The sequence below is a fragment of the Hemitrygon akajei genome, unplaced genomic scaffold (assembly GCF_048418815.1).
Source record: "Hemitrygon akajei unplaced genomic scaffold, sHemAka1.3 Scf000093, whole genome shotgun sequence".
Lineage (NCBI taxonomy): Eukaryota > Metazoa > Chordata > Chondrichthyes > Myliobatiformes > Dasyatidae > Hemitrygon > Hemitrygon akajei.
Genome location: NW_027331979.1, coordinates 903,071 through 916,823, shown reverse-complemented (window position 1 = coordinate 916,823; position 13,753 = coordinate 903,071). Strand labels below are relative to the sequence as shown.

The window sequence follows — 13,753 nt, the reverse complement described above, 5'->3', positions numbered from 1 at the left end:
TTAACATCGGTAGCTGAGCGAAGGGCGCTGAGTAGGCTACGGTCAATTATGGAAAACCCTGAACATCCTCTACATAGCACCATCCAGAGACAGAGAAGCAGTTTCAGCGACAGGTTACTGTCGATGCAATGCTCCTCAGACAGGATGAAGAGGTCAATACTCCCCAATGCCATTAGGCTTTACAATTCAACTGCCAGGACTTAAGAACTTTTTTTAAAGCTATTATTAATGCTTTTTGAGTTAGTGATTTAGATGCATATCATATTATTACTGAGTTAAGTATTGTATGTAATGAGTTTTTGCTACAACAAGTGTATGGGACATTGGAAAAAATGTTGAATTTCCCCATGGGGATGAATAAAGTATCTATCTATCTATCTATCTATCTATCTATCTATCTATTTCATTGGGATGTATGAATCACTCAGCTCCCGAATTGCTCCCAGAAACTCCGGTCATTGCTGCTCTGTTGTCATTCCTACCTTTCCCTTCCAAACAAGTTTGGCCAGCTTCTCTGACATAGAAACATGGAGAAGTTTAGTATGGAAACAGGCTATTTAGCCCATCTAGTCAATGCTGAAAAAACATTTACGCTGTCTAATGCAACTACCTGGACTGGGACCATCGCCCTCCATAACCCTACCATCTAGGCTTCCCTCCAAACTTTTTTTAAATGGTGAAACCAAGCTCATATTCACCTCTTGTGCTGACATCTCATTCCACAGTCTCACAACCATTTCAGTAAAGAGTTTTTCCACATGTTTCTGTTAAATTTTCACCTTTCCCACTTACCCATGATCCTCTGGTTGTCATCGCACCCAACCTCAGTGGAAAAAGCTGCTTGCATTTACTCTATCTATACCCTCGTAATTTTGTATACTTCCAACAAATCCTCAAAACAATGTATACTTTCCTTATAATTAGATTATATTCAGAGCCTTTTTTTAAATGTATAAGATGATGAAGGGCATTGATGATGTGGATATCCAGAGTTTTATTCCCAAGGCTGAAATGGCTAATGCGAGGGACCATAGTTTTAAGGTGTTTTGAAATAGATTCCGAGGGGATGTCAGAGGTAAGTTTTTTACACAGAGAGTGGTGGGTGTGTGAATGCACTGAGTACCGGCTATTTGTGTGAGAGTGTTTCAGTGACTGTGGGGCCAGGAATCCATGCAACTCAGTGGGAACCGGGAATGGAGACAGTCAAACTGAGCCAGGTCACAGATTGTAATTGGCAGAAATGCCCCGTTCTTATAGAGACAGAAAGAGCATCAGAGAATTTGAGGGTCATTCCAGATACCAGCTCTGTGCCCAGTTAGAAGATGATTTCTCTCTCCAACTTGGGTTGAACTTCATTGTAACAGCGTAATGCCAGATGACACCTTGATAACCCAAATGTTCTCACTGAAATGATGCCCTTCACCCACTGATGGATTTGTAAATTTTTTTACAGGTTAAAAATGACAAGAAACTTGTCGACGGGAATCTCGAACACAACACACCAGTTTTGTTGTCTCTGTCCAGATATTTAAGAAGTGGAGCAAGGGATTCACTCGATCATCCTTCCTGCTCAGACTGTGGGGAGGGATTTGCTCAATCATCTGACTGACTGGCATGCCCATCATCTTACACAGGGGGGAACTCATTCATCAGCTCAGACAGTGGGAATGGATTCACTTGGTCATCACAACTGAAGGTGCATCAGCAAGTTCACACTCGGACAAGGCCATTCACCTGTTCTGTGTGTGAGAAGGGATTCAGACAGTTTTCCCATCTGTGGACACACCAGTCAGTTCACACTGGGCAGAGGCTGGTCATCTGCTGAAGTTATAAGGAAGAATTCACTTGGTCATCTGACCTAATGGCTCACCAGCGAGTTCACACTGGGGAGAGGCCGTTTACCTGCTCAGACTGTGGGAAGGGATTCACTAAAGCATCTAAACTTAAGGTACATCAGCGAGTTCACACTGGAGAGAGGCCGTTTACCTGCTCAGACTGTGGGAAGGGATTCACTTGCTCGTCTCAACTGAAGTTACATCAGAGAGTTCACACTGGAGAGAGGCCATTTACCTGCTCAGACTGTGGGAAGAAATTCAGTTGCTCATCTCAACTGAAGGTACATCAACGAGTCCACACTGGGGAGAGACCATTCACCTGCTCAGACTGCGGGAAGGGATTCACTCTGTCATCTAAACTGAAGGTACATCAGAGACTTCACACTGGAGAGAGGCCATTCACCTGCTCAAACTGTGGGATGGGATTCACTTGCTCATCTAATCTGAAGGTACACCAGTCTGTTCACACCAGAGAGAGACCGTTCACCTGCTCAGACTGTGGGAAGGGATTCACTCAGTCATCTAAACTGAAGATACATCAGAGAGTTCACACTGGAGAGAGGCCATTCACCTGCTCAGACTGTGGGAAGGGATTCGCTCGGTCATCTCAAGTGAAGGTACATCAGAGAGTTCACACTGGAGAGAGGCCATTCACTTGCTCAGACTGTGGGAAGGGATTCACTCAGTCATCCACCTTAATTGCTCACCAGCGAGTTCACAACAGGGAGTGGCTGTTCACCTGCTCGGACTGTGGGAAGGGATTCACTTCATCATCTCAACTGAAGGTACATCAGCGAGTTCACTCTGGGGAGAGGCCATTCACCTGCTCAGAGTGTGGGAAAGGATTCAGTCAGTCATCCAACCTACAAGCACACCAGTCAGTTCACACAGGGGAGAGGCCATTCACCTGCTCATTGTGTGGGAAGGGATTCACTCAATCATATAAACTGAAGGTACATCAGCGAGTTCACACTGGAGAGAGGCCGTTCACCTGCTCCGACTGTGGGAAGGGATTCATTCAGTCATCCACCCTAATAGAACACCAGCGTGTTCACACTGGGGAGAGACCATTCACCTGCACGGACTGTGGGAAGGGATTCACTTCGTCATCTCAACTGAAGGAACATCAGCGAGTTCACACTGGGGAGAAGCCATTCACCTGCTCAGAGTGTGGGAAAGGATTCACTCAGTCATCCCACCTGCAAGCGCACCGGTCAGTTCACACTGGGGAGAGACCGTACACCTGCTTAGACTGTGGGAAGGGATTCGCTTCGTCATCTCAACTGCAGAGACACCAGCGAGTTCACACTGGGTAGAGTTCTTTTTCCTGCTGTGAATGTGGAAAGGGATCCACTCAGTCATCTAACCTTATGTAACTCTCAATTCGCCTAGCAGCTTAATATAGGGGGTGTTCACCCCCACCCCCAGCACGGCCAAACTTAAGAAATCTCGTTTGGGTGGATGCTGCGTGATGTGTCCCCTGTTACAGATCAGTACCCCGAAATAACAAACAGTACACAATATGTCATTAAAGGACTGAGCTCTATAATTCTTACTTTCACTATAGGGTTAGTAAAGAAAAAACAAGGGCCCATTTTCTCCATTTGTGTCTTCTCATCTGTCCCAGCAAGCGACCGTAAAAATCTCTCTTCCAGACTCAAAGAAAGAACATTTCTCTCATTGGATAGCACCGCACTCCAAACCCTGTTATCTCTGCTACAGAGAAACCATTACCTCAGCAGTGAAACATTACAGAGAGGCCATTACATTAGCAGTGAAACCTTACAGCACGTTACACTTGTGACACACTATCTGGTTCACACTGGGGAGAAAGTTTCAATGAGCTGCATGCTGGATAGTTGTCCATCACCGTTGCTGAATGCAATTTCGAGAGTGACTGTCGGTGCTGATCTCTACAATTATTGCTGCTATTCACCACACCCAGTTCTGCACCCTTGTCACTGGGCATGGGAGGAGTTTCTTCTACTGCACATTCACCTTTAATGGGACTGGATTTGTGACAAATAAATCAGTTCTATTTTAAACAGTTTCCGGTATTTAGTGAATTTATAACACACCTAGTGTACAGTAGAGAGTTAACTCATGCCGGCTGGACCCTGCCAGTGATACTGTTTGCAACAGTCCTTTTAAATCCTCCCCTGTTGTTCATCTCTCACTCTCCCTGTGGGAGGGGTTCCAGTCACCACTCTGTGGGTGAAGAGGTTTCCCTTGAATTTTCTGCAGACTGAAGAACTCGAGCTGATTGCAGTTCTGTCTGAGATGTTCTTCGCCCCTAAATCTCTGGGCTGAGGAAGAATGGCATTGGTTGTTAACCTCCCTATTCAGGGCTCATTTCCACATTATTTGTCATTTTCCCTGCTTCTAAAGTGTTGTTAGAAAACACCACTGTCCTCTAAACACTGAAAGCAGAATGGGAAACCATTAGTTTGATGTTCAACGGAGCAGGGTCAGAAAGCAGAGGCGGGTCCTCACAGGGCATTGTTTGAGGTGCTGAACGATGGTCGGAGTAAGAACGTATGAGGAGGAGAAGGGAATCAGCAACAGGGTGTGGCAATGAATGACAGATTAGTAACCTTTGGAAGATGACAGAGAAAATAATTCAGTTATTTGACTGATGACACAAACAATGCCTGTTGTGAGGTGCTGCACTGGTGGAGGAATGTGTGTGTGTTGGGAATGGGTTTGTCTATTGAGGGTGTTGTTCCTGCTTGTTTATCCTGTAATATTATATCCAGATGGTTATTATAGATTGTCCTATCTGATATAATGTATTGATTATCATATAATTTGTAAGATTTTGACTCTAAAGGTGGATCAGGCTTAAACTTACGGTGCCTCGATGAAGTGATAGAGGGCATTCATGCATTTGTATTTTGAAGCAAGGTTTTGGTGAATCATATTTGCCACTGATTGTACCTTTGTAAGTAATCAGATTGAGTTAATCTGCTGTCGGGTCCTGAAATGTGTTGGATTGTGTCTGATTTCTCTTGGCATTTTCTACACAGACAGACAGACAGACATACTCTATTGATCCCGAGGGAAATCGGGTTTCGTTACAGTCACACCAACCAAGAATAGTGTAGAAATTGGTGCCTTATTGTTTGTATTTCATGTACTTTCGATTTTTCTTTCCTTTTGTTGACCACATTGATGTGTATTTCTGCAAGGGACCCCTTGTCAAGTGATTTTTGACAGGTCATGACCATTGCATCTGTTATCTCTTCAGCAACCTCTCTCAGGTGTTACGAATCCCTCGGTTTCGTTTGCTGTGGACTGTCACTTTAAGAAAGTTCCTGAGTGAGGCGGGACTAACAGTGACGTCAGCCGGCAGCTTTCTCAGCTCAGAGAGAGAGCGAGATAGAGATTTAGAGAGTCCGATATATATGGATAGATATCACACACACACACACACACACACACACACACACACACACACACACACACACACACACACACACACACACACACACACACACACACACACACACACACACACACACACACACAGAGTCGGAACGAGGGAGACAGAACAGCCACTCTCGTAGTCTAAGACTTTTATTTAAGAACTGCCAGGGCAAGGTTTGCTCCAGAATGTGTGTCTGTCACTTCGTATAATCCAAAGGAGTAGATTTAGGAATGTAATGTGGGACCACTTGAAGTTAACCCTTACCTGGATATGTTATGTGGTACTCACTTGAAGACGACATTCGTCTGATATATCGAACTGGATTTTGAATCGATTCAACGGACAAGATCTTGGACGACGGTTTGCGTTTACCTGTGGAATTCGACATAATTGCCTTCTCTCTACAATTACCCTGGACTACAAGTATCTCTCTCTGATCATTTATTTCTCCGATTACTGAACTTTCCTACGTTACCATCTCAAGACTCTAAGCCTTGATCCCCCAGGCTCGATAGTTTAGGAGTTATATTTACCCATATTTATACGCGTAACACTGTTAACTTTTGCTTAATTTGTTTAACTTACAATATTATAAGTAGTTACTAATAAAGATAATGGTTTTAACATCAAAACCGGACTCCGGTGTGAACTGTATTGCTGCTGGTTTGTTTCTAAAACGTTACATAGGACTCTGGGATATGCTCCATCTAGTTCAGGTGACTTATCCACTTAAAGAACCTGAGTTTGCCTCGCACGTTTTCCTTTGTAATAACAATGACATTCACTCCTGCTCCCTGACTCTCACGGATCTCTGGCACACTGCTGTGTCTTCCACAGAGAAGACAGATGCAAAGTACCTATCGAGTTCATCTACCATCTCTTCCCCATTTCTACCTCATGAGCATCATTTTCCAGAGGTCCGAAATAAACTATCGCCTCCCTTGCGCATTTTTATAATGGTGCATATTATTGTCTAGTTTGCTCTGATATTTCACCTTTCCCCTTCATATAGCTTTTTGCAGTTGCCTGTTGTTGGATTTTCAAAGCTACCCAATTATCTAACTTCCTACTCACTATCGCTACCTGAAGTCCATAACTTCCTTTGTCAGCCACGGTAGCCTAGCCCCGCCATTTGTGAACTACTACTGTGGGACATTATGACCTATTCTGTACATTATGAACTATTCCCAGAAACGTCAGCCACTTCTGCTTTGACGTCATCCCCACCAGTATCCTTCTCAAATCCACCTGGGGAATCACCTCTCTCATGCCTCTGTAATTCCCTTCATTCCATTGTGATACTATGCATGTGACCTATTGTGGTGAACTAGATATACCTGTCTGACTGCTCCTGTGGCTCCTCCCATAGACCGCTGTATAAAGGCGACGGTGGGCTGCTGCTTTCCCTCATTTTCCCCAGGATGTAGTGTTGTTTATTCTTCCAGTCAATAAAGGCGATATCTCGTTTCCTAAGTCTCAGCGTGAGTTATTGATGGTGCATCACCTATGCTTCTCCCTCACAGATTGCAGTAGGAATTCAATCAGTATGGTCACTGCCTTCTGATGGTTCCTTTACATTAACCTCCCTAATAAGAGCTGAGTTATTGCACAACACCCAATCTAAGATAGCAGTTCCACGAGTAGGCTCAACAATCAGTTGCTCTAAAAATCCATTTCGTAAGCATTCAATACATTCCCTCTGTTGTGATCTCACACCAATCTGACTTTCCCAATTCTCCTGCAGATTGAAGCCACCCACTGTTTTTACAAAGGAGAGAACGTGTTTTGGAAGCTGAAAAGCCTGAAAGTGAACACACCAGGGTGCGGAAAGAGGTAGCTGAAGAGATTATGAAGGCATTATAGTCATAGAATACTACAGCACAGAAAAATCTTGTCTGTGCTAAAGCATTAATCTGCCGAATTCAAACAACTTCCACCTGGACCATAGCCCTCCATATACTTCTCATCCATGAACATTAGCAAACTTCTCTTAAAGGTTGAAATCGTCCCTGCCACTTGCTCTGGCAGCTCGTTGCACACTCTCCAACGACTCTGAATGAAGAAGCTCCCCCTAAGTTTTCTCTTAAAGTAATGAGTAATGATCTATCACGAATCACTAGATTTTGGAACGGTTCTGGCAAACTGGAAAGTTGCAAACCACACTCCACTCTTTAAGAAGTGAGAGAGGGCAGAAGAAAATTATAGGACAGTTAGTCTGACCTCAGTGGTCAGGAATATGTTGGAGTGTATTAAGGGTGTGTGTTTTTGGGTACTGTAATTGGGGACGCATGATGAAGTAGGCCCAAGTCAGCAGGATACCTTTAAAGGAAATTGTGTCTGACAGATCACTTGCAATACTTTGAGGAAGCAACAGGCAATATAGATAAAGCAGAAGCAGTGGATGTATTTTGCTTGGATTTTCAGATGATGAGTTCATGAATCACTTGCTTCTGGCATGGTCCCGGAGGACAGGAAGATTGCAAATGACAATCGACTATTTGAGAAGGGAGGAAGGCAAAGGAAAGCAAATTATAGTCCAGTTAGCCTCACCTCATGCTGGGGAAGTGTTTGAGTCTATTATTAGAGATGAGGTTTTGGGGTACTCGGAGACTAATGATAAAATAAGTCAAAGCCAGCATAGCTTCTGTACAGGGAAATCTTGCCTGACAAATCTGTTAGAGTTCTTCGAGGAAGTCATAAGCATGATGGACAACCGAGAAGCAGTGGATATAATTTACTTGGGTTTTCAGAAGGCATCTGATAAGGTGTCACACATGAGACTGTTTAACAGGATAAAAATCAGTAGATATACTGGCATGGATGGGAGGAATGGCTAACAGCCAAGAGGGAGCGAGTGGGAATTAAAGGAGCCTTTTCTGGTTGGCTAGCAGTGAATAGTGGTCATGGGGCAGTAGTCTGTCCACTGCTTTTCAAATTATTTGTCAATGATTTGGATAATGGAACTGCTGGCTTTGTGTCAAGGTATGCGGATGATTCAAAGATAGATGGAGGCGCTATTAGTGCTGGGGAAGCAATGCGACTGCAGCAGGACAGACAAATTTGAAGAATGGGCAAAAACTGAGAGAGGGGGAGTAGTGAAGGAAGAAACTTCTTGGGATATAATGACAAACAGACAGACATACTTTATTGATCCTGAGGGAAATTTGGTTTTGTTAAAGTCGCACCAACCAAGAATAGTGTAGAAATATAGCAATATAAAATCATAAATATTTAAATAATAATAAGTAAACTATGCCAAGTGGAAATTAGTCCAACACCAGCCTATTGGCTCAGGGTGTCTGACACTCCAAGGGAGGTGTTGTAAAGTTTGATAGGCACAGGTAGGAATGACTTCCTATGAAACTCAGTGTTGCATCTCGGTGGAATGAGTCTCTGGCTGAATGTACTCCTGTGCCTAACCAGTACATTATGGAGTGGATGGGAGACATTGTCCAAGATGGCATGCAACTTGGACAGCATCCTCCTTTCAGACACCACTATCAGAGAGTCCAGTTCCATCCCCACAACATAACTGGCTTTACGAATGAGTTTGTTAATTTTGTTGGTGTCTGCTACCCTCAGCCTGCTGCCCCAGCACACAACAGCAAACAGGATAGCACTGGCCACTACAGACTCGTAGAACATCCTCGGCATCGTCCGGCAGATGTTAAAGGACCTCAGTCTCCTCATGATATAGAGACGGCTCTGACCCTTCTTGTAGACAGCCTCAGTGTTCTTTGACCAGTCCAGTTTATTTTCAATTCATATCCCCAGGTATTTGTAATCCTCCACCGTGTCCACACTGACCCCTTGAATGGAAACAGGGGTCACCGGTGCCTTAGCTCTCCTCAGGTCCACCACCAGCTCCTTAGTCTTTTTCACTTTAAGCTGTAGATGATTCTGTTCACACCATGTGACAAAGTTTCCCACCATAGCCCTGCACTCAGCCTCATCTGCGGTGCTGATGCATCCAGCTATGGCAGAGACATCAGAAAACTTCTGAAAATTTCCTTAACGGTTCTCGAAAGATCATTGCTAATGCATTCATATCTCTTCAGCCATCTCTGGTTGGAGTACCACCTGGTCCAGGTGACCTATTTACCTTCAGACCATCTGTTTCCCAAGAACCATCTCCCAGGTAACATAACTTTAAACATTCTGACCACTAACATTTGGGTCTTCCATATTCCTGCAAGTGTCTTCGACAGATAAGAGTGATGCACAATACTTATTCAGTTCATCTGCCATCACCTTCCACCCCCACCCCATTACTACCTCTCCAGCATCATTTTTCAGAGGTTTGATATCCACTTCAGCCTCTCGTTTACACTATTACCTGAAGAAAAAATTGTTATCCCCTTTAATATTGCTGCCTAGCTCATCGATGTATTCCATCTTTTCCTTCTCAATTATTTTAGTTGCATTCTGTTTGTTCTTAAAAGCTTCCCAATCATCTAGCTTCCTAGTAATTTTTGCTCTAAGCCATCTCTTTGGTTTTTATGTTGTCTCTGGTTTCTCTTATCAGCCACAGTTTTGTCACCTTACCTTTAGAATACTACTTCCTCTTTGTGATGTGTATATCCTTGCCTTCTGAATTGCTTCCAGAAATTCCAGCCATTGCTGCTCTGTTTTCAACCTTGCCTGTGTTCTTTTCAAATCAATTTTGACCAATTTTTCTCTCATCCCTCTCTAATTCTCTGTATTCCACATCTGACTTTAGCTTCTCCTTCTCTAATGTCGGGGAAATTTGATCACATTAAGATCCCTTGCCCCTGAGGGTTCTTTGAACCTGAGTAACCTAATTAATTCCAGTTCATTACAACACCCAATCCAGAATAGCTGATCCCCAAGTGGCCTCAAACACGAGCTGCTCCAAAAAGCATCTCATAGGCATTCTAGGAGTACTTCCTCTTGAGACCAACACCATCCTAATTTTCCGAATCACCTACATGACAATCCCCCATAACATTGCCCTTTTGACACGCATTTTCTATCTCCCATTCTGATTTGTGGACCACATACTTACTACTGTTTGGAGGTCTCTATACAATTCCCATCAGGGATTTTTTTTTTACATTTGCTGTTTCTTAATTCTACCCACAGATTCTACAACTCCCAACACTATGCCATCTCTTTCTAATGATTTTATTGAATATTTTAACAACAGGGCCACACAACCCCATGGCCAGCTTGTTCCTGGCTTGTTCTTTCAAGAAACATGTAAGTATCTGGGAAACAAGAGGACCTGAAGATGCTAGAAATCTAGAGTAATACACACAATGTGCTGGAGGGGCTCAGCATGTCAGGCAGCATCTAATGATGGGAATCAAATTTTTGGGCCAAGACCCCTTATCAGGACTCTTGATACCCACGTATCTGGAATATCAAGAAGCAAAGAAAATAGGAAGTAGTGCAAAATAGGAAAACCTTTGAAAAATTTAGTTCAAGGCTTTAAAAAAACCTGTCAGAGCTCAATAGTTAACAAACACAACAAAGGCAATAAACACTTCCATCAACACTGACATTGAGTTATTTTTTACAAAGATATCTTGGTCCCATTTCAATCAGTAGAATTTACAAAGATAAATAAGAACTTTAGAAAACTTTAGAAAAGACTATTTACACCCAAACCCACTTAGATTAACACCAGCTTGGACAGAACGAGGAAGAGATATAACACACATGATAAAAAATCACACAACAGTCAGATAAAACTAAGTATATATTTTCATCAAAAATGAACAGGATTCAGCACTCCATGTGTGTATATGCAATCGTGATAAGCAATACAGACCAGAAAACTTAAATGAAAGACCAACTCAGAAAAATGAATTACCACTATGGAAGAAAGCATTAACCATTGGAATGAGTATGACCCTCCATGGGAGACATCCCAACAATCTGAGCAGATCAGATGTTGACAAAGAAGCATCGAGCACTCCACTGAGAGTTCGAGACTTCTTCCCACAAACAGAGGGGTTCCTTGCAGAAATACAGGACAAGGTGGTTAACAAAATGAAAAAAAAAAATCAAAAATACATGAAATACAAATAAAAAACAAAGCAGTAAGTGCAGAAAATGCCAAGAGAAACCAGACACAATCCAACAAATTCCAGGATTCTGCAGTAGTTGAACTCAATCTGATCACTTGTGCAGGTACAATGAAGTTCTAAATATCATTCACCAACATCTTGCTTTAAAATACAAACTCATGAATGACCTCCATCACTTCATCAAGGCACCATAAATTCAAGCCTGATCCAGTTTTAGAGTTAAAATCTAACAAATTATATGATAATCAATACATTATGTCAGATAGGACAATCCATAATAATTATCTGGATATAATATTACAGGATAAATAAGCAGGAACAACTCGCTCAATAGATAAAACCATTCCCAACACACAAATGTTCCTTGACCAGTGAAGCACCTCACCACAGCTATTGTTTGTATTATCAGACAACCAAAAGATTTTCTCTGCCAATCAGCTTCCAAATGTTGCTGCTGTGTCATTCGTTGCCACGTCCTGCTGAATCCCTTCTCCTGATCATACATTCTTACACCAACCATCATCCAGAGCCCCAAACTCTGCCCTGTGCAGACCCGCCTCTGGCTTCTGACCCTGCTTCGTTTCCCATTCTGCTTTCAGTCTTTGGAGGACAGTGGTGTTATCTTAAGAAGCAGGGAAAATTGCACATAATGTGGAAATGAGCCCTGAATAAGGAGATTAACTACGAATGGCATTCTTCCTCAGTCCAGAAATTAGAGGGCCAAGGGACATCTCAGACAGAACTGCAGTCAGCTCGACTTCTTCAGTCTGCAGAAAATTCAAGGGAAACCTCTTCACCCACAGAGTGGTGACTGTTTGGAACCCATCACACCAGGGAGAGCGAGAGGGGAACAACAGGGGAGGATTTAAAAGGACTGTCGTGGAACAGAATCCCTGGCAGTGTCCAGCCGGCCTGAGTTGACTCACACGAGGTGTGTTATAAATTCACTAAGTACTGGAGACAGAGTTTAAAATAAACTGATTTATTTGTCTCAGATCCAGAACATTAAACTCCAGTCCCATTAAAAGTGAATGTGCAGCAGAAGAAACTCCTCCCATGCCCAGTGACCAGGGTGCAGAACTGGGTGTGGTGAGCAGCAGCAATAATTGCAGAGTTCAGCACCGACAGTCACTCTTGAAATTGCATTCAGCAACGGTGATGGACAAATATCCAGCATGCAGCTTATTGAAACTTTCTCCCCAGTGTGAACCCGATAGTGTGTCACAAGTGTAACATGCTGCAAGGTTTCACTGCTAATGTAATGGCCTCTATGTAATGTTTCACTGCTGAGGTAAAGGTTTATATGTAGCAGCATTGTTTAGGTTACAACGGGCGATAAAAGGGTTTGGAGTGCAAGGCTATCCAATGACAGCAATGTTCTTTCTTGTGAGTCTGAAAGAGAGATTTTCGTGGTCTTTTGATGGGGAGAGATGAGAAAACTCGAATGGTGAGAGTGAGCCCTTTCTCGTTTCTTTTGGTTTATTTCACTAACTATATAGTCAAAGTAAGAATTATAAAGCTCAATTGTTTAATCGCATATTGTGTACCATTTGTTATTTCAGGATACTGATTTGTAACAGGGGTCATCACATAGCACCCACCCAAACGAGATTCCTTACATTTGGCTGGGCCAGGGGTCTATCACCCCCTATATAAATCTGCTAGCCAAAGCAAGAGTTACATGAGGTTTAATGACTGAGTAAATTGCTTCCCACATTCACAGCAGGTGAACGGCCTCTCACCAGTGTGAACTCAATGATGCACATTTGGTTTATTTGTCTGAAAGAATCTCTTCCGAAAGTCTGAGCTGGTGATCGGCCTCTACCCAGTGTGAAATTGCTGGTGTCTCCATAGTTAAGATGACCGACTGAATCCTTTCCCACAGTCTCAGCATATGAATGGCCTCTCCCCAGTGTGAACTCGCTGATGTACCTTCAGCTTAGATGAACAAGTGAATCCCTTCCCACAGTCTGAGCAGGTGAATGGCCTCTCTCCAGTGTGAACTCGCTGATGTAACTTCAGTTTAGATGAACAAGTGAATCCCTTCCCACAGTCCAAGCAGGTGAATGGCCTCTCCCCAGTGTGAACTGACTGGTGTGCCTTTAGTGTGTATGACTGAGTGAATCCCTTCCCACAGTCTGAGCAGGTGAAAGGCCTCTCCCCAGTGTGAACTGACTGGTGCCTCAGTAGCTGCGATGACAAAGTGAATCCCTTCCCACAGTCTGAGCAGGTGAACGGCCTCTCCCCAGTGTGAACTCTCTGATGTACCTTTAGTTGGGATGAGCAAGTGAATCCCTTCCCACAGTCTGAGCAGGTGAATGGCCTCTCTCCAGTGTGAACTCTCTGATGTACCATCAGTTTAAATGAGCAAGTAAATCCTTTCCCACAGTCCGAGCAATTGAATGGCTGCTCCCCAGTGTGAACTCTCTGATGTACCT

The 13,753-nt window shown here is 43.3% G+C and overlaps 1 protein-coding gene across 1 annotated transcript; it reads left to right on the top strand.

Moving 5' to 3' along the window:
- The first annotated feature begins 1,861 nt into the window (after nt 1–1,861).
- LOC140722929 (uncharacterized) lies at nt 1,862–3,151 on the top strand. The gene has a single exon (XM_073037559.1). The coding sequence runs from the start codon at nt 1,862–1,864 to the stop codon at nt 3,149–3,151; it is 1,290 nt and encodes a 429-aa protein (XP_072893660.1).
- Nucleotides 3,152–13,753: the final 10,602 nt, after the last annotated feature.

Bases quoted from the DNA above. Each gene is read 5' to 3' on its own strand.
- LOC140722929 (XM_073037559.1), top strand. From the start codon at position 1,862: ATGGCTCACCAGCGAGTTCACACTGGGGAGAGGCCGTTTACCTGCTCA.